The 25,827-nt window shown below is 44.1% G+C and overlaps 2 protein-coding genes across 2 annotated transcripts in view; both read right to left on the bottom strand.

The window, feature by feature from the left end:
* LOC142775253 (cytoskeleton-associated protein 5-like) overlaps window positions 1-25,827 on the bottom strand; it is a 59,322-nt gene that overhangs the window by 18,689 nt on the left and 14,806 nt on the right. The window contains exons 9-20 of the mRNA XM_075876600.1: window positions 25,303-25,448; window positions 23,556-23,730; window positions 21,186-21,299; window positions 20,720-20,848; window positions 19,037-19,279; window positions 12,119-12,331; window positions 9,324-9,446; window positions 8,408-8,560; window positions 7,214-7,423; window positions 6,156-6,291; window positions 5,332-5,525; window positions 4,215-4,405 (exon numbers count right to left, since the gene is read on the bottom strand). Coding sequence (XP_075732715.1) covers window positions 4,215-4,405; window positions 5,332-5,525; window positions 6,156-6,291; window positions 7,214-7,423; window positions 8,408-8,560; window positions 9,324-9,446; window positions 12,119-12,331; window positions 19,037-19,279; window positions 20,720-20,848; window positions 21,186-21,299; window positions 23,556-23,730; window positions 25,303-25,448 — 2,027 coding nt within the window. The remainder of the gene's footprint in view (window positions 1-4,214; window positions 4,406-5,331; window positions 5,526-6,155; window positions 6,292-7,213; window positions 7,424-8,407; window positions 8,561-9,323; window positions 9,447-12,118; window positions 12,332-19,036; window positions 19,280-20,719; window positions 20,849-21,185; window positions 21,300-23,555; window positions 23,731-25,302; window positions 25,449-25,827) is intronic.
* On the bottom strand, window positions 32-3,421 carry LOC142776985 (uncharacterized). The gene is made up of 6 exons (XM_075881291.1): window positions 3,057-3,421; window positions 2,879-2,995; window positions 1,988-2,056; window positions 1,764-1,844; window positions 1,415-1,609; window positions 32-1,308 (listed from the first exon to the last, which is right to left on the bottom strand). Exons 1-6 carry the CDS (start codon window positions 3,256-3,258, stop codon window positions 230-232), a joined length of 1,743 nt encoding a protein of 580 aa, XP_075737406.1. The 5' UTR covers window positions 3,259-3,421; the 3' UTR covers window positions 32-229.

Genomic DNA, 25,827 nt, shown 5'->3' with positions numbered 1-25,827 from the left:
GAATATAGCTACTGTGATATAACAAGATTGATTGAAAAATGTTTCATAGTTACATTTATTGGTTACAGCAAGTTTGGTAAAACATTCAAAATGGCACATCATTCCAAAAACAGCTGACTTCTGTTACTGCCTTGGCTGCAGCCACCAAATCATTTCCTAACTCTAGCCAGCTCAGGCCAATTTCAAACTTGGCTTCCTTTTGAAAACTATGCTCGTGCTCTTGCAAATCCTAATCTACCTCTCGAATCAAAGGCAGCCTGTAGTTGCTCAAGAGGCAACAAACTTCAAAAACCTGCTCAGCAATGTCTATCATGGCGATAGGAAAGGGCCTATCCAAAATATGAAAGCTTTTAGCTCTTGCAATGGCTCTTTCAACGTGCACCCTTGCAGAAGCGATGCGCCTGGTTTCGTCAACTTTATTTGCAGGCATCTGCTTTTGGTGAGGCTCTCGGAATGGAGGCCGATAAACTGTTATACCTGCTGGCAAGTAAGGAAATGTAAAACCTTTATCAACCATTATTGCATCTCCTGGCTCCAGCTTGTCAAGAAGACCACTACTTTCCAAGATTGCTTTATCCGAGCTAGAGCCTCCCCAGAGGCGAGACACATAAGTGATGTATCCATCTGGTGTACATCCAATAAGCGCCTTGTACGTGTTGTAATGCTTGTATGGTGAGAAGGTTTGGCGCTGTGCGCTCAATGACGAAGGCCTCTGTATTCTCACCTCTGTGGCATCGAGAACAAGACGGGTGTCGGGAAAATCAGAGAAGCACTTCGGTAGGTGGAATCTTATGTCATCTAAAGTAGGTAAGGGTGTCAAGTGCCGAAGCTCTCGTTGTAAAATTTTAATCCATGTGGAAAAAGTGCGGCTAACTAGACTTTCTGACATCAGGAAATTCCTGGCCAGTTCTTGCCCTTGCATACCTGTCCTGAGCCGAACTAACACCATGAAAAATTCTTTGGCCAGATTGCCATTTTTTTTGTTGCCACGAGGGTCATTATGCCGTTTTTTATTTGAGCCCCAGTACAACATTTCTCTAGCGCGTGGTGCAAAGTATTCAAGCAAAATATTGAACACTTCAACATTCGGCAATCCAGTGTAGTACATGCAGTCCTTTGGAGTGGCTAGAGTAGTCAGGGTGAGACACCTTGACATGGCTGCATCTAGCTCCACCTCTAGCTTTGCATTTTGTTTCTGCAACTGGAGGATAAACTTCTGCGAATTTCCTATTTCTTGCTCCAGGACTTCAATCTTCTTAGAAGCACAGGCTTGACAGCGGCAATCTGGCCAGATTTGCTCCTTTATACCTGCAAGTGGCACAGAAAAAGCGCTCGTCAAGCACCTTAGAGTGCCCTCTGCAAGTCAATGTTACACATATGGACATACGGACTAGAAACAAGCTCTACAATAAGCCTATAGCTGAGGAGTTTTTATCTGCAAATGCAAAAAGCAGTTGCAGCATTGGCATCATGGTACGGGAAAAAGCCGAAAGGAGCATTGCACTCTGCAAAGTGCATACAAACTCACCATTTTCGGGTGGCTGCAGCTCCATCGAGTCCTGATCAGGTACATCATCCTTTGTAGCATCCAAGCCTTCGTCAGGATTCTCTGCAAGCAATGCAACAGCATGACATCTAATTGCTTTGTGTGAGTGTGTTACTGCAGAAATGGGCCACATGCAACAAGCAGCGGCAGGATTCACATCGTGGTATGGGGAAATGCTGAAAAAACATTCAACTCTGCAAAGTGCACACAAACTTACCATTTTCCAGTTGTTGCAGGTCCACCGAATTCTCATCTAGTACACCATCCTGTGCAGCACTAGTGTCCATGTTGAGATTCTCTGAAAGCAACACATCAGCTGACCATTATCCCCTATATGAATGTGTCTGCAGAATCAAGCCAGCTGAAATCTGAGCAATCACATGATGCCACGGGAAGAAACTCAAAACAGCACTTAAGTTTGCAAAGTGCAAGCAAGCTCACCATTGGGAGGATCCTGCAACTCTGGCGTGTCATTAGGAGTAGCAGAAGTGGCTGTCGTATCAAGCTCCCCTGAAAGAATGGTATCGTGGTTATGCACAGGTCATTTGCTGACAATAAGCACCTAGGGTGAGATGTGCATAACAGCCACATATTGGGTGTCTAAGAAATAGTGACAATCAGGGACATGGCTGAGCGGAAGAGTTGTTTGAGGGGTTCAAACCCCCGAAAATTTTCAGCTTTGCATGTGTATATATTACACGCACACATACCAACGCACACACGAGCATAAAGTATGGTTGAATCCCACCACCGAAATATGTCTGGCTACCCTACTGGTGACAAAGGCATTGCATGCGGCATTCACAATACGACTTCACAGCCTAAAAACACGCTGTAAATGCGGGAAGCAGCGGCAAAAATGATCGAGTGGGCAATAAATCTATACAAATGCTCTCACGGTGCCGCAGGCACGAGAAACCTCGCAAGCACTGCCTGTCACACTACACTATCCACTGCAAATCTCCTCGAAAGTGGTTGGTTTCTCGTCTGGCCTCGCCCATGATGAAAGCAGTTACAAAATACCAGACGGGAGCGATGCAGTACAGCCGTCCAGACGATAGCCTAGAGTGCTCGAACGGCTCACTAGAGTGGTACCGGGCTCGAAACAAGTATTTATTATACATTCACATTTCCACTGACTGTGCTTTAGACCGTACATCTTTAAAAGCTGGAGTGAGTCCGGAAAGCAAGAGCGACCTTCGTAAATGCACGACAGAACTGACCGTTCACGCGCTCAGACAGATGTGTGGTTGCCTTCACGAACATCTGCTCCTCTATTCTGCATTAGCAGTTTTTGTCCCAGTAAATATAAACTGAGATTGTAGCGCTTACCTTTCTGTCGCTTCCACCATCGGCTATGGCGACGCACAGCAGCATCGCCGCGACTTTTCATGTAGGTGAACACACTGGGGACGAAGTCAGGATGGTTCTTGAACTTTGACGGCCGTCCTGCAGTAAACGTGATTTCTGATTGCACAAACCAAGTTATAAGCACTTAAGGTTACCGTACCTGTTATGAAATGCGCGCTGCAGATCCGAGAATGTTTGTTGGGCGCCCACGGCGAACCGTCGGCATTCTGTCTCCTCACAGCAGCTAGCCAAGCATCTCTCTTTTCGGCACGTAGCCTCGCGGACGGGAACCTGTAGAAATGCGTGCTTCCTTTCTCAGTAAAATAATTCGTGCAGCCGTAGGCCACACAGTGCGCTGGCATTTCTGTACGCTGCTTAAGCGAGGCGACTTAGTTCAGTGACGGCACAGAGATGCACGAGTGATGGCCGGCCCGGCTCGTGTTTTCCAACCAAAACCAAAGCGCCCATAGAGGGCGCCAGCTGCGCCGTTACCGCGCATGCGCAGAAGCTTTTCCGCAAATGGTCAATTCTCGCACCTCCCAACTTATCTGTCGGCGTGGCGCAGTGGTTAGTGTACCGCCCAATTTGGCATCAGTTTTCTGGCAAAAAAAGTGCGAGGATTATGCGAGTAATTACGGTAGAGGGTGAGGGCAAGCTGAATTTAATTTACTACAGTACAACAAACTAATTCCGCATAGCCTTTAGCTTCGATATAAGCGGCTCAGCTGCATACTCATACCCAATTCTTTCGTATTTCCTTACGGCTAATTGAGATGTACCAGTGAGCATGGCCAAAGCATGTATTCTTAGGCCCTTTTTTTATACCTGCTTGGAATGGTGCCCCTTTCCGAATCGTTGCCTTGCAAAAGATCTAAGCAAACCTGATTCGCGAAGATTCCCTATTCCTCAACGTTGTTTTCATCAATTGCAGATGCTGTTGATGGTCATGAAGGTGATGCTGGTGACAGCAAAAAAACTGAACGTGTGCACCTCGCAGACGAAATGTCAGCGGCACCTTACATCACTCCTTTCCGTCATCACTTGGTCAGCTAGGGCACAGCATGAAGCTGATCGCAAGGCTGCGCTGCCAGCACTAGAAATTGGCAGGCCTGCTACTAGTATTGAATTGTGCTCGATCCTGGTCATATCGATCAATATTAGGGATAGTTATTTGTCCTTCCATTGCATTTTAAGTCGTGAATCTTTACTAGGATGTCAAAAAGTACCGATAGAAGGAAAGTACCAACATGCGGAAATTTGATGTCTGTGCTCCTTTTACAAGAGCAACAAACTTAAATTTCCATGAAATGCTTCCCACCTGTGCACAACTTCGTCTAGCTCTGAATCGGGCTCCATTGTGGTGGCGGATGCAAACACAGCCGACTGTGGACGTGGAGGAGTTGGGTTCTTGACATGTGCGGATTCCTCGGGCGGCAACACAGTCAAGCGGCGTGAGCGTGGCGCTCGCTTGATGCGTTCTTCCAGCAGAGACTTGTCCTTGTCCGAAAGCTGCACAGGTGGTTTCACCACAACACGTCATTGTGTTTGAACGGTTAAATACCACCTGCACAGCAAAAAATGAGAGTTTCGCCAAAATCTGCGGTGCGAGAAGAAGGTGTCACCTAATACATAGTTTTTTACTGTACATTTTTTGAAAGTGCAATCCCAATGAACCAAGATCTGTCAGTCATAGAGCCAGCATAGCATCTACATTAAAATTTTTACTCGTAAGCATCTAAAAGGTATATGCCTTCAAAGGACACATTTTCATGGGTTAGAACAACTTATCTTGTCTAATTGCATACAGCTCTCATTCCAAGTTATTGAGATATGCTGACTTACTTCATAACACCCTCAGGTATAGAAGAAAGTCGCACAAAGACCGAGCAGTGTTTCAATTGCATATTTGAAAACAGCACTAGGTACATGTTCAGCATGTTCTATAAAAATCGATCATTAATTTTAAAAATTATAAGGTGGTGCCCCCTCAAACTCATCTTAGAGAATGTTGAAATCTTATAAGGAAATCACATGGGGCAAACATTAACAAGCAGCATTTCTGGGCTAGAGAACCTCGCATATAAGTTCACTACCACAATCCAATTTCTCTACTTTTATAACCAAGATAAGCACACAAGTTCACTTTCAAAGACTGAGTAGTACTGTGAAGCTGCAAACGCTAGTATAACTCAATTACAAGTATCTATGAATTCAAAAACAATAACCAGAACTTTTTTTATGGTTTTTATGGTGCACAATCAAATCAGTGAAGGAACAGGAGCATACATGTGTACACTGTGCAAATCGACTCAAAGCAGGAAACATGCGACGAATAGAACGAAGAAAAAAGGCTATTTAAACAGCACGACTCTTTTCCCCCTATGAGATATTGTCAAATCAAGATACGTTTCCAACGGACGTTGACATATACCTACCTTGCCAATGTATTTGAAGACCCTTTCGTCTTCGCGGAAGTAGGCCTGCACAACGCAATTGAGCGCCGCGTTCCTCACAGCATTGTCCCTGTCCGAAATGTGCCTGGCCACTTCCTTGAGCAGCATTGGAGGCGTGGGTTCCGAAATGGGGAGACCGAGAACCTCGAAAAGGAAGCCCAGTTCTTCCAAGCACTCTAGAGAACAAGAAGAGAGGCACAGCTGTTGAAAAAACCTCGTCTAACTGCGAATACAAGCACTAAGCTTTTTTTTATTTCCTCACTGCGGTTTTGCTCAGAAAAGGACAATATGCAACAATATTGTACTTCAGCTAAATTGGCAGTAAAATCTTAATATATTACTAAGAAAGGTTAAACATGTGCAGGCATTGCCAATTTTCATTTTTTTATTACCAGCCTAATCCCACGCATGCACATCTGGGTGTGGCAGATATGAAGCAAGCACACATTTTTGTTATGAGCTAGCATATTTCTGCCAACAGTATATCGTTGTGGCTCACACAGGCACGATAAAAAGGAGACGCAAGTGTGAGCCTCAACCACCTGGCTGCAACAAAAACGTTTTTCAGAACGGGCACAAGATTCTGACTAAGCCAGTGCATTCTGCACAAACGGAAGGACAACCATTTTTTTTTTACTTGGGCTTCTCTGTCCCTCTCTTAAGTGCGTGGCGCGCGCACACACACACATGCAAACGCATGCACACCCACACACACGTGCACACACACACACACTTCTACAAGAGAAGCCAAGAGCGACAAGTTCCAGGACAGCAGAGGTACGGAAGAGAGTCGTGGTAGTACGCACCTGCCCGTTGGCGGGCGTTCTTGGACGACAAACCCTGCATGAGGTAGTTGAACACCTTGATACCTGGGAAGACTTTGTAGATGCGCCGGAAGATATCGTGCACGCCTTTGCGCACAGTGTCCTTAGGATCACCAGCCTGAAGGAGTCAAAAATGGCAGAAGCTTAATCCTTGCTGCCAATGAAGGACTTAATCCACATCTATGTCTTTTAGCATGAGAAATTTACTGGCGACGATGTTGAAAATTAAAAAAAGTTCGGCAGAAACCAAAAAAGACTAATTGCCAAAAAATTGCATGTTTAGAAAATATGGATACAGAAAAATCTGAAACAATCTGGAAACAAAAAAGTTGAGTGATTGGTAGCGGTAGACTTGCCAATACTGGCTGCTAAACACAGTTTTTGGAAATTAATGCGACAAGGCATATACAATGTACTACGACATACTTTACAAACCACATGGCACCTTACAGAGGTTTCACAATGTGCAATGGTAATAAACCCAATGTTTTACAAAGTCTCATTCAGCAACGTGCAGTGCCTTGAAGCTCTGCCAAGCTTTCATTTGATTATAGAAAGCAGCGTTCTAGGCAAGTTGGAAATCCATTGCACGAGTATGATTGCACAACCAAAAGAGAGTTGTCTTCACATTTGTTCGTCTGTTTTTTTACAACTGTACTCAAGTAATTGTCAACATTGCTCTTGGCATTGCAGTGTGCGAACAGTGCTAGAAATAGCGGGCTGTGTCAAAAAAAATGATCAGTTAACACATTCGCTGTGGCAAGCATTGTTTGAGGTCTCGTTTTATGTGCAGAGTGCCCTCACCGGTGGGAAATAGTATCTAACACCATAAAAAAGTTTCCTCCAATTATCTGCAACCTCCTGCGACAAAACTCATACCTCTGCGATGATGCGTAATAAGTTATTGCGTCAGCAAGAAGGCTCATGCTCGTAACATCGCGGCCGCATAGGAGGAGCACAGGCTGTGACCCACCGACGACCCACGCCGCAGTTATTGGGGTTGTTAGCATTAACAACTACTGAAATGCCAATCACGGTACCTTGAGGATCAGGTACGGCAGGAAGGAAGATGCCTCAAGGTCGTGCATCTTGTAGCCTGCGTCGTACAGCGCCGGAAACAGCACCTGCAGGTACTCCAACGCTCGCAGCAGCACACTCGGGTTGGTGTCAAAGAAACGAAGAGTGAGCCACTTGAGTACCAGGTCCACATTGGCACTGGTGGCCTCCACACCACCGGGACTGCTCAGAAACTGCACAAGTGTACCCACATAAGTTGCTCGCACAAGACAATGGTTTGTTTAGAAAAATAAAATAAAAAGCCACAGTATTCTTTCTCTTCAAATTGTTATATAGAATCATGGAGTCTGTGCAAACACATACTGGATCATCCAGCTGTCACACAACAGGCCTGGTTGCAGACTATCTCTTCAATCCAAAAGCAAGAGATTTTTTAGTACACACTTATCACTGCCAGCAATAATTACAATGCTTGTCTGCGGGGTGTTATGTCCTAAAACGACAATATGATTACGAGAGGTGCTACAGTGCAGGGCTGTAGCATTTTGTATCCATTGAAACGCACCTGCATTTCAATGAGTATTTGATCTAGCCAGTATTTGACCTAGCGACCTTCAGGAAAGCAGTTGAGCAGCACGTCCACTGGACCATGGTGGCTGGTGAGATGGTCACTGTTATTTTTTTTAACACGTTAAGAAAAAGCAAGTATGCTTATGGGTTGAACATTCAGTGCAAATGAAGTATAACTACCTTTAAAAAATTTAAATCTAGGTTCTTGGGTAACAAAATTGCCACATAATAATGAGGCACTTCGTAGTAATGAAGTCTGGTTTCTTGACACGTACCTAGATAACTTAACAAGCGCCCTTTAATTTCACATTCATTGAAACGTGGCCACTGTAACCAGGATTTGTACCCGCACTCTCATGCCAAGAAGCACAATAAATTAGCCGCTAAGCCATCATGGTGGGTTGTTTACCCTGACTAAGGTGCTACATTATACAGGTTCGTTCTAGATCGATTATGAACACTTAATGGTTGGCTCTGTGCCAAACTCGTGACGCGAGAATTTTTTTATACACCGCTTCCCATGAATACAAAACAGCCAAGATGCGAACCTCCGCCCACACCACGTCCTTACAAAGGAGCATAACACAACAAACAGCTGGAACAACAGCATCTGAGAACAAGAGAAGCGAGCTTTGAAAAAGACCGACCTCGAGGAGCATGGCAATGGCCTTGATGTGCATCTTGAAATCGGCACTGAAACAATTGGCCACCAAAGCAGGAGCCCAGTTGGCTGCCACCATCTGCTCCTTCAGCTGCTGGTAGAACTCCTCTCGTGGAGTGCTGAAGTTCCACTTGAGCAGCTGCGAGGAAAAACCCTACTATGAAAGCGCTCCCCCAAGAGATTTACATCCCCGGTCGTCATGTTTTGAAGAACCGTTAAATTCCCAATTAGGTCACTGGTGCACTTCCAAGTTCTATAATTCACGGTACTATTTGTAATACACATGCAGTCCGATTAGAATCTGCAATAATATTCATGAAGGTTCCGATGCGCAAAGGCATTACGTGCTGAGTGAAAACCTGTGCAACGTTTCCCGTCAATGAAAATGGAGTCACTATGAAAAGGATAAATAAAGTGCACGTGTCAATATTTGCCGCAAGGCGATTATCACAAACCACATTATAATTTTATGAATGGTTATATTAACACCTTAAGGTAAAGCAGATTAAAAAACAGCCCGGTCACACTATTGTAGCTTAGTTTCACTGTCAATTAACTTTTGATGTAAACCGTCTCTTCTCTCTGTGCAACAGCACTCTTACAAGATACCCCTTTCACAAACAAAATATTTTTCTGGTAGATCATAAAATCCTCTATACTATACACCAGCACAAAGCTTTCTTTCCTTCATATTCCTGCAAGTTCTTCAACTTGCAGCCAAAGTGGTTTTTGCAAATCGGAATTATACGTTGCAAGTTATTTGTGGCACCCCGACACTTAACAAGAACTTTCTTGGGCTTCAGACTTTTTACAACCACTCCAAACAAAAAGAATGACAAGGCAGAAATGCCATTTTAGTAATCATGACACGACCACTCGGCATAACCACAGATGGTGCTTACCTTCAGGGCTCTTTCGAAGGTTATCCGCTGCTCTTTCAAATCGTTGACGGACAGAAGAGGAGTCAAGTCCACATTCTCCTCCTTCCGAGAAGACTTGCCAGAGCTTGCAGGCTTCACGGGCATCTATGTTTTGGGTATCGGGGCGAAATTGAGGATGCATGAAAGTTGCAGGTGCAGCTGATATTCAAACTTGTACATGCAATGGAAGATGTTTTAATGGTTCTCTAGTTTGCTTACTGCCGGTTCAAGACACAAGTGCTGCTATGTACAATGACAGAAAATACCAGTGCACTTCATGTCAAACAGCATTTTCGCCTCCATCAAAAATGCAGCCACCGCAGCCAAGATTCGATCCCGTGACCTGCTACCTAAGTGATCTCGCGACCTAAATGAGTTGCATACACAGACATGTATTTTGTAGATGGGCTATCCCCCTAGTAAAGTCTTATGCACTTCATGGTAAACACAAGGATTTCGAACCACTTTTCAATGAAATCATCGATTGACCTTAATGTCAAAGTTTATTGTCACCCAAATATATCACAGAAAGAATTTTTCACAAGAAGCGAAGTCGCAACGATTCGTTGCACACTTTAAACACTTTTTCTTTTTCGTCCTGATGAGCATGCTGGAAGCTACATTGTGCGGGGGAAATAACAGGGAAAAGAAGCTATGTCACACCAATTTCATGAACTTGAGTGCACATTATGGAACACAATCACTCTCTCCAGGTGAGATTCCATAGTGTGCTATTGCTGTAACTACATAATTTTCACAGACTATAGACTGTTTTGCCTGGATTCCCCATGGTACGAAGCTCTTCTAATCCAAATGCCGCTCATGGTTTATGCCAGCTATCGACCAACAGCAGAAACCCGTTGTACAATAAAAAATTTCCTGTACGACAGCCCTCCCAAGAGCGAGAGTATAGGCCTCTGTTCGAAGAGGGGTCGCTTGAGAAAATGGCAACTTCACGCTCCGCATGCGAACTCTCCTTGACATGCACAACTGCAAGATTTGGTCAAGCTGTTCAGAGCAAAGTCTATACGCGTTTTTTCCCCAAGCACAAGCTGCGGTTCAGAACCACTTTAATATTATTCTTTGTATCAACAAGATATGAAGGAAGAGTTCTGCTAAGACACATGCTGTTTAAAGCATAGAAGATGCGACACCCATTCTGCCAATCATGTTGGTACAACAATACCTTTAAAGCTAAGGAAGTCTCATCTTGGAAGACACCCTACCTTTAACCGGCGTCCTAATGAGCCTCACCAGAAGAAATCTTGTGCAGCCGTGCCAAACTACTTCAGTTAAACCTGCTTATAACGCACTTACAAATAACGATTTTTTTTATTCCCCACCATTACTCCATAAAAGCATATGTATGTAACTAAGTAACAGCGAGAGACAGCCTTGATATAACGAGTTTTAGCCACGACCAATGTCAGAATTTCGCCCCAGATATCGTCATTTTGGCATGAGCATGCATCTTCCGCAGCTGCCCTGCTGCCGACGAAGCGGGCAGGCGGGCCTGCGCCCCACGAGCCAGCGTTTCCGCCGTTCTTGCTGCCGCAGGCGCATGCGCGGATGCTCCGCCCCCCTCCAAACCACAAACAAAAGAGAACTACTTCTGCATTGGCAGAGCTGCGTTTTTAGTTAGCGTCACATGTGGAGTCACGCTAGATATGAAGGGCACTTTACCAAATAGTTTTCTGTGGTATCCGTGTCGTTTGCTCTTCGTTTTCGACACAGTGCGTTCATGGTTTCACTATGTGCGCATAGTGTGGCCCCCGATGACGTTCAGGTCCTAGCTGCCTCAGGACTCTAGCAGCCTCAACAATCCACACATGCAACTTCATTTTTTTTAATTAGGGCAGCAGCGAATGCTTGTTCATGCGACGTGATATAGGGTGAATGGTCAAGAAACTAAGATAGAGAAGGGACTTAACAGTGCTGGGCATTTGTGTGGGCCAAGTCTCTTCTTTGTATTCATCTTATGCGCATTCATGCTGCATCACTTCATTTTTCTAAAAAAAAAAAACGAGCTATCCCTTCTACACAAGCAAGGTGCCAATGTTTATTTCCATTCGTATGATATGCATCTAACGCCCTGCAAGGCTTCCTCAGTGAATACCAATAACTGCAGCGTTTTAGGGCACAGCAAAAGCACACGAAGTATGGTTTTCTCAAAGAAAATGCTGTTCTAACTGCACACATGCACCAATCAATGCAATCTGTCACCCATGTTCCAGCATGCTTACAGGGAAGTGTCCTACAAGAGAATTGTCAAGTGAGGAAGCTTTCTTTTAGAGAAATCTGCACGAATATTTTTTTCCTGAAGCTTTGTGCTGCGAGTGAGTGTGCGGCCATACTCCCTTTCAGTAACCTCACTACACTTTGCAGTCTTTCACGAAACCGCAAACCTATAGCACACCATGGAAGGCTATTTAAAAAGCTGGCCATTGGCCATTTCGGAGTATGTCGGGGTTCCCCCATGAGAAACGCAAATAACCAAGGTACAGAGAAAAGTGAACGGTATTCTGTATCCTTTGGTACGGTACAGGCCCGCTGATCTGCCATTGCAAGATACTGAAAAGTTGGGCTCGTTGAGGTTCAACATTTGCAGACCACAACAGAAAGCCAGTGCGAAATCCCCATGCAGACAAGAACAAAGACAACCACCACAGTGTTGTTATAGCGGCTCCCTTGTCTACTTAACAAATGTGCACTGGCTTCACTCACAAAGGTCCGTCATATTACTTGATTCAGACATCGAGTTGGTGTATCCCATATACCTTGCTCCTCGAGCTGCTTTTGAGCAGGCGACCGCCAGCACTTCCGCCAACTGCACCCTGCTCCTCCTCAGGTGTGACAGATTCAACGCGATGGGTTGCCTGCTGTGATTGAGCAGCCGTTGGGGGTGGCGAAGTGGCAGCCTGGGCATTCCCACCCCTGAGAATAGTGGCCTTGCCCTTGGGTGGAACTTTGGCCGGAAGCTGAGGGCGAACCTGCGCGATTTTCGAGTGGCACTTGCAGTGAGCGATGCTACAATTAAACACTGTGCTCATTAGAAAAGGAGCATTAGAAGTTGTCCTTGAAAAGTATACATGCAATAATTTCGGCAACATTAAACATGCAAAGAGCAAACCAATCAAATATGATAATTGAATACAGCTATAAGATACATTGCGCAATTACATAGCGCGATGGTGAGGCACAGGGGCGAGACAGCTGAGACTGAAGTGGGAGCAGTTTTTGGAGCAGCAAAATTTCAATCTTGGAGCAGACTAACCTTGCTTTTGAGCAGTTACCGGCATTCAATATGTCGTCCTAGGTGCTTGAAAAAAGAAATTTTCAGCAGCCGTGGCGGCACAAGTGCATATTTTATTTAGCTTATGATACACGTAACAGAAAAACAGCTTTTAGAATTGATTTTCGCCAGGTATGAACTGCACTACATAGTATTTACATACACGTAATCTATCTAACCCTTGATACAAACATGCAAAATATCTATTAAAAAATGTTTTGAAAACTAGGTTCTCTGGAAACATTTGAAAAAGACAAAAATCACACTCGTAGAAAATTAAAAGTATGAGATTGCACAAGAATCAGTTATGTAGTAGCGACATGATTCAGCAAATTACTGCCTTGATTTTTTTGTACGTCTGTTTCTCTATATGCTTAAACTGCGCTTTCAAGAGTGCGGCGCTGGAGACAAGAAACTTCACCGCACCAGCTATCTCATAAAGCACGCAAGGGCATCCGCAGAACTTATTTCAGGGGGATGCGTCCGCAGGGGAGAGGGAAAAGCATTCAGCACTGGCATCCTTTCTTTAAATGCCGTGGCATGTCCGGCAATAGTAGATGATAGTGCGTTAAGCTCTGTAGCTTATTAGTACTGGATACAAAAGCATTAAACAAAATTCTAGGAAGGGGCAGCTGCCAGCCTTTGCACCACCCTTCGGACGCCCATAAATGCGCGTGCGTATGGCACTAAGTTACAAGCGAATAGCTGATAATGCCTCTCGATGCACGCAACCATGAGTTATTAACACCGCCCACATTGCCCAGTTCTATTTTCTCTAATGCCGAAGGCCATCACGGTTGACGCACAACTCCCGATAACAGATAGAACTACGATATCTGCCCGCGCCGCTCTGCAACACTCGAAAAGCGCTCGTGTCGCGCAGCGCAAGCAAGGCTTGACCAAACATACACGTCGCACGGCGTCATCGCGTTGCTCTATGACGCCGCCTCCCCTTAAGGAGAGAGAGGGTGTGCAACTCCCTTAAGGAGGCGGGCGCGAAGCCATGTCAAAAAGCAACACGCTGACACGCTTCGGTAGGTACGTGAGGTGAAAAGCAATTTGGTCATGCAAAATCCCTGAACGTGCAGAAGCCGAATTTGCGGAGGAGGAGGAGGGGGAAGTAAAAAAGAAAAGGAGTAAGAGAAAAAAAAAGGAAGGCATGCCAGTCACACTGAGGAACGGCCGCAGATCGAAACACCGATAAAACGAGAAGTTACACCTAAAACCTTGTGTAGCCCAGAGCCAGGTCGCCACAACGCCTCTTAAAGGCGTTGCGACGTCCTGGCTCTGGGCTACACAAGCATTTACGAGTTTCGATTATAAAATGGAGCAGTGAAAAATGACCATTTATAAAAACTGAGCCACGTGATCGCCGGCGCATCACGAGTCATGAATAAAGCTCTGAGGGGGCCCTGTACATTGTTCAAACTGGTTTGAATGCTATTCACTGCTTTTGGACGCATGACTAACATCAGCTGCAAAGGCAACAGAGTTGCAGGAACTGCCATCTCCCAATGCTCACACGCCGCTTCTGGAGCCGGACATTTTTACGGTCTTCCAAGACAATCGCGAAACTATGGTATAGCTATGGTGGCTAGAGAAGGAGGTGTCAGCAAGTTGGAGATATAGTATTTTTTCATGATGCATTACTGATGGCATCACGGTTTCAATGGTAGCACCGAAAAATCGGCACGTCTGTCGGGCGATATCGGCAACACCGGCACTCACCTTCGCTCGCTAACAATGCGAAATATGTTTGTTGCGAAAAACTCTACATGCATCACTCGCAAAAAACGAGAGGTTTATTCTTCCCAAAAGACATGACATGAGTTTCTTGCTTTAGTTGATCGCTTTAGTTTCTCGCTTTAGTAACAGCACTTGCCGACTAGGCAATTCAAAAATTCAGATTTCCCATGAAGCACCCTAGGCGTCGCACGTAAAAGCTGTGTGGGCTGGCAACACTTTACGAGGAATTAAACCACATGACCAGTCACATGCACCCCACGCATGCGTCCACAAGCGCCTTCGAGTCTTTTTGCACTCATGCCTGTTCGCCATTTCTGCATGTAGCCTCGCCTGCAAACAGTAGTGTGCATGATTTGTGAAGCTGCTCAACCTACGCCAAGATGCCATTGCTGCATCGGCAACAACACAGCGCTGCTTTGAAGCAGCAAGCAATCCTCTACACAAGAGTCTGAAAGCAACATTGAAGCAAGGCTGAAGTTCGGTGTGTTGGAAAAGTGTGTGAGGGAATGGAGAAAAACAAAAAAATCAAGATCGTCCTGTGCGCTGCGACGCGCCGAAGTCTGGATGATATCCTGCCATTGAGGAGGTGGTTCGAGATTGAGTTCACAACCAGAGAAGCAAAAGCATGAGTGTTAGCTACAATGATATAGAAACAAAAGCATGCACTGTCGCAAAGGATATGTACATCCTGCTAAACGAGCTCACACAGAGCTCTTCGAGTGAAGTGGAGCAATTAACGATGCCCGGTATGGACTGCCAGTGGTCCGCGCAGGGTTTTGCACGTGCGGCATCTCAGAACCATCAGCCCCCTTCTTCTGACGGCCAGCAGCAACAGTGGCTCACACTATAGCAATGACCGTGACTGCTGCATCCTTCTCTCAAGCGACGAGGTGTGCTAAGCCATGTTTCACGGTCAAATAAATGTTTCTTTGCATCACTCCCTTTTCCTAAAGACTTACTGGTGTGCTGTGATTGCAGCATGAACCCGAATTTGTAGTCGACTTTTTTTTTTGCCTAAAAGAGGTTGCAAGATGTGGGGGGGGGGGGGGGGGTCGACTTATAATCGGAGTTTACTTATAATCGGCCATACACTGTAGCTGCTAATGAAGGTAAACCCAGTTTGAGAAGCCACGAACCCCGTTTGAGAAGCCACGGGCCAGGGCATCCAGGAGAAGCATTGCATGCAGTTGCGTCAACATGAAAACTGCAGTGACCGAAGGAATGCGCTACGCACAGCGGATTCAGAACACACAGCCTAGCTAGTAGAACCAGTGCGCTCGATAAATGGTAGCACATTTTTGCTGCGTCACGCATATTTACAACAGTCCAGAGGAGATTACAGCAGCACCATGCGAAACTTCATCACCACAAAGGTGCAAAGTAAATATCACGCTTGGGTGCACCTCATTTTTTTTGTATACCTGGCGAAGCTTGGAAAATTATGTATGTACACAACTCTGCCTTTCTTCCCCACTTATGAGGTTGGCATCAAAATTATTGTTTTTCAGGCTGTTTTAAAGCAGTTCGGCACCATTTTCACAATTTTTGTGTTTTTGGAGTAGCTTGGCGCAAGAAAATGAAAACATTAAAGTGCGCAATATGTGCAGCTGTCTCACTCCGGATTACACTGCGAACGGCCCAACATGTGACAGCAAGAGTCGAGCAAGCGACGTGGTGCACACAACTAGCTAGGAATGAATAGTTCCACGTGGCGGTACTGTGCTTCAGAATTACGGCGAGAGTTCATTAGTAATGTGACTGATTTCTCCAGTGGACACCAGGCATCGGTTAAAAAGCCCAACTTGTGACAGTTGGGGTTAGCACTTTTAAATAAAAATACACATAAAAGAAAAAGAACGGTTAAGTCAAAAGTGCACGTTTTTAAGGGCGAGTCCACAAACAACAAACTACTTTTGTAAGAACCACTTATTGCGGCACTTTCAAGTTAGTTATAAATGAGTTCGATTATATGATAATGTCATTACTTTATACCATCCATCTTTTGGCTGCGTTTACAAAAACAAGATGAGCCAGCATCATAACGCACCTATCTCCTGCGCACAACAAAACAAGATGACTGTCAGATTTCTTGGCAGGATTTGTAGCGGCTTTACTGTTCACTTCAGAAAAAAAATTATATATATATATATATATATATATATATATATATATATATATATATATATATAGAAAAAGGAGTAATTCACACACAACGAACGTTTCAGCACAGTTTAGTCCGACGTTTCGACCGTGGGACCGGCCTTCGTCTGGGAATACAGGGCATAAAAATCGCGCGCTTATATATGTCAATATTCGAGACCCCCCCAAAAAACACACATGCTCTTGTGTAACGAACAAGGCTCATCTGTATCAGCACAAAAACGGTTTTCAGTGATCAAAAATATATATCTATACAGCACTGTGTGATGTCACCATTTGTAAGTCATTGGCAGCTGATACGGCTTTGCGGGATACACGTGTGCATCGCGACATTACGGATGTCAAAGCTCTTTTCTTACAATAATGGTTCGCGTGTAAAATATACGCGTTGCCGATGATAAATAATTCTATTATATATATATAAGAATCGCTGTTTCTGTATACATTATCAGCACAGCGCACTCTCTGATAGAGAAGCAGACTAGCGTACACTTGTTATATTGTTGACCAATAAGCTTACGTGGAAGGAAGACACGTCAATGTGCCTGCATCTTCATTGATACCATCTGCTACAGTATTGAACTTGAATATCAGGTATGATTCCCGGAGTTCGCGATCATGGTTTGAGCGGAAACCAGATTCAAGAATGGTCGCTTTCATTTGATCGAAAGAGTGGCCCGGCATGCGAACGTGTCGTGATAGCGGTAGATGAGGGAATATATTTACATGGGATTTGTGGTTATTAAAGCGTATTCTGAATGGAGTTTCAGTATGACCAATATATTGTTTCAAACAGGCACTACATTCCAACATGTATACGGCATTATAAGTGTCGCAGTCGAAGCTACCACGAATCTTTAATTTAAAGTCCGAAGACGTGCTCGCGGCGTTTTGCGTGGTTTGCATGTGCACACACACTTTGCACCGTGGTTAAGTCAAAAGTGCACGTGCAACCACGGTGCAAAGTGTGTGTGCACATGCAAACCACGCAAAACGCCGCGAGCACGTCTTCGGACTTTAAATTAAAGATTCGTGGTAGCTTCGACTGCGACACTTATAATGCCGTATACATGTTGGAATGTAGTGCCTGTTTGAAACAATATATTGGTCATACTGAAACTCCATTCAGAATACGCTTTAATAACCACAAATCCCATGTAAATATATTCCCTCATCTACCGCTATCACGACACGTTCGCATGCCGGGCCACTCTTTCGATCAAATGAAAGCGACCATTCTTGAATCTGGTTTCCGCTCAAACCATGATCGCGAACTCCGGGAATCATACCTGATATTCAAGTTCAATACTGTAGCAGATGGTATCAATGAAGATGCAGGCACATTGACGTGTCTTCCTTCCACGTAAGCTTATTGGTCAACAATATAACAAGTGTACGCTAGTCTGCTTCTCTATCAGAGAGTGCGCTGTGCTGATAATGTATACAGAAACAGCGATTCTTATATATATATAATAGAATTATTTATCATCGGCAACGCGTATATTTTACACGCGAACCATTATTGTAAGAAAAGAGCTTTGACATCCGTAATGTCGCGATGCACACGTGTATCCCGCAAAGCCGTATCAGCTGCCAATGACTTACAAATGGTGACATCACACAGTGCTGTATAGATATATATTTTTGATCACTGAAAACCGTTTTTGTGCTGATACAGATGAGCCTTGTTCGTTACACAAGAGCATGTGTGTTTTTTGGGGGGGTCTCGAATATTGACATATATAAGCGCGCGATTTTTATGCCCTGTATTCCCAGACGAAGGCCGGTCCCACGGTCGAAACGTCGGACTAAACTGTGCTGAAACGTTCGTTGTGTGTGAATTACTCCTTTTTCTATACTATCAGAGCCTGCGTGATACTTCCTATAATCCCTATATATATATATATATATATATATATATATATATATATATATATATATATATATATATATATATATATATATATATATATATATATATATATATATATATATCCAATAGTTAGTTTGAAGTGTTGACCCTAATGCCGGGGGGATAGGCTAAAGAATTTGGCAGAGTTATTCACAGCAGCATTTGCTTTCTACTGCACATGTTTCTTTCATTTAGCGCGATAGTTGTTCAGAACCTAACACTTGCATACGCCTGTTCAACGCAAAAACCAGGACGCTTGTGTCAGCTACTGTGCTGGCAGAACAAGAAGAGCATGCTTCCTTATTTTACAGGAAAGATTTTGAACCGAGTATACTTAGTAGTTTTGTAGCCAAGCCAAGTATGCAATCACTGTGCCTTTTGGAGACAAGTTCAAAATTAAATCGGTAGTACTGTTCTCAGTAGTGTTCGAGCGTGAGAAGTGGGAGATATGTGGACGGTGATCCACTCTAAAGCTAAAGTTAGCATTTTAGTGCTGGTAAAACACAAAAAAACTGCATATAGAAATATTTCAAAAGCAGGTAGTGGTTCAGAAACCCTGACAGAGGATGTCTAAAGAGTCATCACCTTGTCGAGCTGCGCCATGACTAGCGTTTTGGAGGAAGCCTTAAGCTGGGAGGTGGCCCGTGCCATTGACTCGTAGCCAAGATGAAGCATGCAAGGCAGGAGAAAGTCCTGAGCCTTCTTGCGGACCTCCCCGCTGCGGTCTTCCAGGCACTGGTAGAGGTGGGGCAGGCACGACGCCAACTCTGCACCGGGCACTCCCTTGGCGTCGCTAGCACCCAGCCGCTCTGCTAGCCAGCCAAACAACTGCGCGACAGGGTAAAAGGAAGAGCACAGGCTTAGTGTCGCACTTCCCGACAGCCTACTTCCACCCTTCGTTTTGTAAAGCAAGTGAAAAGAAAAAAAGAGAGAGGAGGAGCAAAAAATAAAATAAAAATGAAGGACCTTGACAGACACTCGAACAATCAACAAATTTAACTGAAGCTACCAAAGTGGTATGCTTCAAGCTAGATTAACAGTAAAGAGAACTCGTGAGCGTTGTGTATGTGTGTGTACATACACACAGAAATTTTTTAGACATATATAATTGTATGCACACGAAGCTCGAAAACAGTTGTCTTATAACGGGAACTTCGCTCGTTTTCTTGAATTCATTGGTTCTCTTGTCAATGTGAAAGAGCAACAAACAAATTTTATCACATTCTCACAACAAGGCTTTTCTAAACTCCGAATTATAACATAAGCAGTGAAAGAAACAGTTAGCCTTGAGACTTTTACAAACCTGCATCTCTAGCTCCATCCTTTTGAACACAACATTTTTCCTTTCAAGTGCAAACAATGTTTACGAGCGAGGTTCATGCATGTATAGGCACAAGCCATCCAGCCAAAGAATAAAAAAAAAAAAACCTGCAGAGTAGGCAAATTGGAACCTTGGGTCGAAAAAAAAAAGAAAAGGACAATGCCAAAGTAAATTTGTTAACATGTTTCGAAAGAGTAAAGGAAAAAATGTCACCAGAGACAGGTTTCCTTTGTTACGCTATCCAAGTAACAAAAAAAATGTTGACTCCAAAGTAATTGCGAAAATTGACAAGGAAAAAAAAAGCTTCCATGCAGTGCAACTTGCCTCGCCACCTGCTTCTTTGCTGAATAGCTTCACGATGGTGAACCGATGCTTCATTTTAAAAACTAAGACCAGAAGTTCTTTACATAGCAAGAAATCTCGGCAGAAAGGCCTTAAGGTGCAAATTAATTTGCCAAACTCATCAGCATAGCATTTAAGGTTGCTGACTACTACTCAAAGGAAACTGTCACTGGATTGCACGTTCATACGCCACTTAAATTTTTTGGTTATCGCCAAAAAGTTTTTCCTGAATTACCCTGCTCACCGGAAAGAAAACTAGTGCAAACAGAGTAACAGAATAAGAAATGAACATTAGTGAGTCTTCTGTCTCTGTATTTGCGCTGATCTCCTTTCTGCAATAAACCAAACCCAACTGGCCAACTTTGCCGTCCTAATTGCATTGCTTGATCAATGACTTCAACAATTTATCTGGTAATCTTTGCACAACGTTCTTACCTCGTAGTCGTGAAATGGTCAACAGTTCTTAATCTGCAGGACCCCCCTCTATATAATGCAACTTTGAATCTTCTCATGCGTTTAAACTGTTCTGCCTCTACATCATTGTTCTTTTTTCCCCCATGGCAACTGCTTAAGATTAGATTGATTCATGAAATGTAGGGGCTCACCTCTGATCGAAGCAGGGGGTTTTCTGCCTTCAGTGCATCTTTGAGCATCTCGTTTTCAAAGAAGCTCCCCAGGCTGGCATGGGAAGACCACTCGTTCAGGCAGGAGAGTGCAGCCGCACGAACCATGTTCTGGTAAAAGACAAAGCACTCCCTGACACATTGGGTGAAGGCAATCTCTCAATGACATTCAGCCAGAAAATTAACCAAGCTCAAATTAATCAATGTTTAGCTATGCTGGTGACTGACTTGTTTTGAGCCATGAAGTTGCAAAAGTTTTTGCAAATGAATAAGCGCATGCAATGTAATGCCTACTACTTGTCTACTTATGCGTTGTACTTGAAGTGTGTCGATACTTATGAGTGCAGCTGATAAATAACAAGAGTGAATAGTTAGCGAAAATGTCGGCGATTGCAAAATGAGAATTTCTCATTTGAAAGTAAGAATAGGCAAGTTTTAGGGCACCCACCTTGCTGTCACCCAGGGCAGCAAACATGCCGGGTGCAAGAGTACGAACATAGGGTCCACAGTGGGGACCTAGGGCGGCACCCAGGCACTGGCATATGTTCAGAGCTTTGATAGCCTCAAATACAGTGTAGAAAATAGTAAGTACATCCACAGCCAGAGTTGAAATAAGCCTAGTTGACCATTCACCCATCCCTACAGCTGACCGCTCATATACCGAAGTTCGATGCCCGTTTTTGTTGCAAAAATTCATCTTATCAGGCTTGTCATCACTCCCAACAATTTACCAAAAATGAAGCATTCCACGAATAATATCCCTGCTAGTCAAGCAAACTCTTTTTTTAACTTCGAACAACAGTGTCATGTATAACTGTCAATAAGCTAGAAAGCAGCACTTGTTGTAATGAACCAAAGCTTTAAAAGCCCGTGGAGGACAGTGAAAATACAAAAAGGACGAAAAAAATTCCTCTCTATTTAGCATTTCAATCAACCTTGCCAATAAATACTAATTGGCAATAGTTGAAAAATCCTCCAAGATGGCTGCTATACACCAGCACAGGCAATCAATAACACAGAAAACAACTTTTTTTCTTTCAAGCATTCAGGCTTTTTTGGACAGAAAAATTTCACAGTTTTCATGCCCACCTTACACTCGTATACAAATACATACCTGCCAAGTTCAAAGATTTTGAATCCGGGAGATTTCTGCAACAAGGGGTGGGGGAAGGGTTACGCTAAACTATTGCCCCCCCCCCCAAAAAAAAAGACAGCAAAAAGCAAAACGGGAGGGGGGGGGAACAACTCGCAAGCGCAAACATGAGTGTGTCTGTCTTATGTCATGGTGTGGCCAAACACAAGGGCAGGATTTCCCCACTAAGGCAAGATTCTCAAAGGGGGAGGTCAAATACTCTCAAAACATCGCATTATAAAAACAACTAGCAAAATCCGTTTCCGTCAAAACAACTCTCGTATGTTTTCCTGGGACACATGTGAACAAACGGGATGGCGCAGCTGGCTGCTGCGAAAACACGGGTCCATGTTTGGCTTGCTAGGCGATTCTTTGGACAGGAATGCCAGAACGCTTCTAGGCTTTTTACAAGTCTTTGGCTATCACAGCGGTAGAGTAAAGGCAGCACATTCCCACAGAGCTAGTAGATTGCTATCGTGTGGCCGCGGTTTTGTGTGCGGAGATTGTGGCGAATAGTACTAGTTCCCTTTGTAATCCACGTGTGCTGGAGGCGCGCGAGCCTTTAAAACTAAGTCGTTTTATGCTATCCATGATCGCATCTCCCGCGGTTTTGTTGACAGAGTTTGCGGAAAGCAGCGCTTCCATGACTGAAGAGCGTTGGACGCTTGCACACTTTTGGAGTTTTGTCAGTTACGTTGCTGTCATCACACATGAGAGCGCCAAGAACGACCACAGTTTCGATCACAGCGGCTGTGGCAACGACAGCCACGCGCACTGTAGAAGACAGTGCAAGCACTGATTGCACGCACATTTCCGAAGCTCGGAGCATGCGGCTCTCGGCCATCGTTCGGCGGTTTCGGTACTAAAGTTCATATCACACGCCGCGATTAGGGAAAGTGTTCATAAAAGTAGAATTTTGGCCCAATTATGGACACAGCCGTATAACAATGGGAAATTCCCGAATTCTTTTCTTCCACGGTTTCGCATCACAGAGATTCTACTGTACGTTTAAATGAACGCCTCCCAACTCTTCGATGAAAAAATGTGGTGGGTTTGCGAGAAACCTGGAGCGGATTGACCTGCATTTTTGTAATTGTGGCCAGATCAATTTTCGGGAGATTTTCATGACAACCGTACAAACAGAAGAAACTTAAAATCTGGGAGTCTCCCGGACAATCCGGGAGACTTGAAAGGTGTGCAAATATGCCAAGACCATGTTTTAGAACTGTAACACTCCAAATCATTTTTCAAAAAATATATTGAAACTGCCGACTTTGTTGTCAGCCGTTTTTTAAACTATAAGTGCAATTAACAAGGTGAGAAAAAGGCGCTCATAACAGTTTAGCTACAATGTGCATTTAGCAGTCAGTTTTAAATGCAAATATGAAAATTTCTATGGCATGTTATCACCTTCTGTGCGTTAAGAACATGAAAACAAAAATAAAACAGATTCATCCAGCGTTTTTTGGCTGAAATAATCTTTGATTGACAACAAAAACTGCGAAATTTTGCCTTGGACTTTACATGGTTCATGCTACTGGGCGTGGGTAATGCATGAATGTTCCGAGCTTCGCAAGACAAGGCAAAGGGTTAAACAAACAACTGGCATCTGTGGAGATCAAGCGAGAACCTCAGTGCACTTGGGTACAGACACAAACATGCGATATACCAGTCTTCGGGACACACCAAGTTTTTGTTTGAGTCGAGCAACCGCGTTCGCAGCGCGCCCGGCAGGTCGCCGAGCTCGGGACAAATAAATTTGGCCTCATCCACGATGGCTGCCAGCTTCTGGAGGGCCTCCTGGCGAACTTTCCAATTCTTTTCGGACAGCTCCAACAGCAGGGACTCCGTCAGCTGGCCACTGTTTGCGTGGAGACAAATGCAAGGAGAGAAAGTGAGTCCATGGCATCAGTAAGAACAATTCCTATGCAATATTGGCTGAACTTTTGATATACTGTCATTATACCTGAATACCTTAGTACAGATATAGTGGGACAAGCCCACTAAAGCAGCACTCAAAAGCAAAAGGATTTTTGGCATATTAGTAAAGCACAATTTCCCAGTCCCGAAAACACCACTTTCGCCGCGACACGATGCCTGGCAAATTTAAAAACGTGCAAAAAGAAAACGCAGGTGGAGACGCCACCTCGAATTCCCCACATCAAACACCACGACAGCATAGATTTTGAATGCGTCTACTGGGTCCTACATAGCTTCCAATCGATAAAAATGAAGTACATAGTCATCTGTGGGTGCCACAGAACTAGCATACAAAGCTTCAAAAAATTTCACTGAGCCAATGTTGTAAAAACACGACACTTACACTTTGAAGTTTTCGACGTCCCGCGTCAAGGTTTCCGAAGTTTAAAAACTAACCTCCAACCTCAATTTTCTCTGCTAATAATGAACTTATGATAGTGAAATGTATGGCATTGAAGTTCTCGTAGTGCACGAGTGTTGAAGATTGGGCGAGTTGGTGCGCTCTGTCCTCTTGTGTCGGTCTGCTTGGCCGTTTCTTCTTCCCCATAATGCGCTATACCAGTTCAAGTACTCGTAGTGGAGTTTTTCAATCACGTCATTGTTTCTCTTTAGAGTCCCTTTAAGGTGCGTACAAGCTGGGATAATGAAATAGAACGTGGGTATTTTGGCATGAATGGAGAACCTCCAATGACAGAGGCAACCAGTTTACCGAGCGTTCAGACCAAGTGCGATTATCTCCGCACTGCAAACCTTTCGACATGCATCTTGGGCTGCCAAGCAACGAATACTGTTCCTCACTGTAACTAATAGCTTTATTTAGTTTGTTTTTAAACCGTACCACCTTTTTTTAAAAACTTTGCTACAGCAGCAGCACACTAGCCGAAATGAATCTCGCAATTTGGGCTTCTCATTAGACACGGGTTTATAATGTACGTGTAAGAGAGCGAGTATGCACTTTCTCTCACACATGCACACGTACACACATGTGGCAGCAGTCCATGCGGCCAGTTTTCGAATGAATGCATGCTGCCGTTCAAATCATACTATACATACCAGCCTTTCCATTTTAACAAACATTGACTTGATGCGTGGAGAAAGCACTATATCTGCCCTCATAGCCATGAACAGCCCTGGCAAGGCACTTCCATATTGTACACCAACACCCATGAAAATGCTAAATGAGAGTAGCTGAATGGAAAAGACGCTGCTAGTAAAATGCAGCAGATGTGGGTTTGGCTTCCACTTGCAGAGCTGTCTTGTCTACAAATTTAAAGTTAACTTCTGTTTTCAATTGAACAACTTAAGGTGTGCTTTCTCTCTGTTTACCGGTTCTTCACTTCAATAAATGCAAATTTTTAAAAAATTGAACGTTTCCAAATACTTTAATTGCTCACAATGTTCCCAAGGTAAACAGCAGCAAAGCATCAGTCCAGCATGCCTTCTAAAAACTTGCCTGATGTCAGTTCGAGGAACCAAGTCCTCCATACCGAGGGCAGCCTCCTTGGCCTCCTGTGCACCCTCTGCGGCATCGCCTCCACCTTCGTTGACCGAGGAAGTTGGCACACCTCGAATGGGTGCGGGAGGTTTTTGACCTTCCAGCTGAACGAGTGAAAGATAACATTGCAATTGGAGGATAGAAAGTGCAAAGCTAAGACAACTTGGACGAAACAATGCATCTTGCACCAGAACAGCTGTTTTGAGCTTTTTCCTTTTTTTTGAAAAATATTTTTGAATTGTTACACATAAAAGGCAAACCCTGAACTGCTTTCAATCTCCTTTAACGCACAGTAATCCATTGCAGTTTTCTTTACTCAAACGCCGTAAAACTACGATGACTCCACAGAGGCACCAAGTGTTTTTTCACAAGCCGAGAACTCCCTAAGGTACAGTGAAACAGTGAAGAGCAGGACCTTCTTGAAAGGCGAATTTATAATTCACGAAAAGATTGGGTTAACCTGGCAGGTCCAAAAGAGCATTC

The sequence above is a fragment of the Rhipicephalus microplus genome, chromosome X, assembly GCF_043290135.1.
Source record: "Rhipicephalus microplus isolate Deutch F79 chromosome X, USDA_Rmic, whole genome shotgun sequence".
NCBI lineage: Eukaryota > Metazoa > Arthropoda > Arachnida > Ixodida > Ixodidae > Rhipicephalus > Rhipicephalus microplus.
The sequence above is the reverse complement of the archived record's forward strand: the minus strand, read 5'-3'. Positions and strand labels throughout refer to the sequence as shown.

Excerpts from the sequence above, each read along its gene's own strand:
- LOC142776985 (XM_075881291.1), bottom strand. The coding sequence starts at position 3,258 with ATGCCAGCGCACTGTGTGGCCTACGGCTGCACGAATTATTTTACTGAG. Across the intron at positions 2,057-2,878 it reads ATGGTGGAAGCGACAGAAAG|GGGAGCTTGATACGACAGCC; the intron begins GTAAGCGCTACA and ends CCATTCTTTCAG. Across the intron at positions 1,845-1,987 it reads GTTGCAGGATCCTCCCAATG|AGAATCTCAACATGGACACT; the intron begins GTGAGCTTGCTT and ends TGTTGCTTTCAG.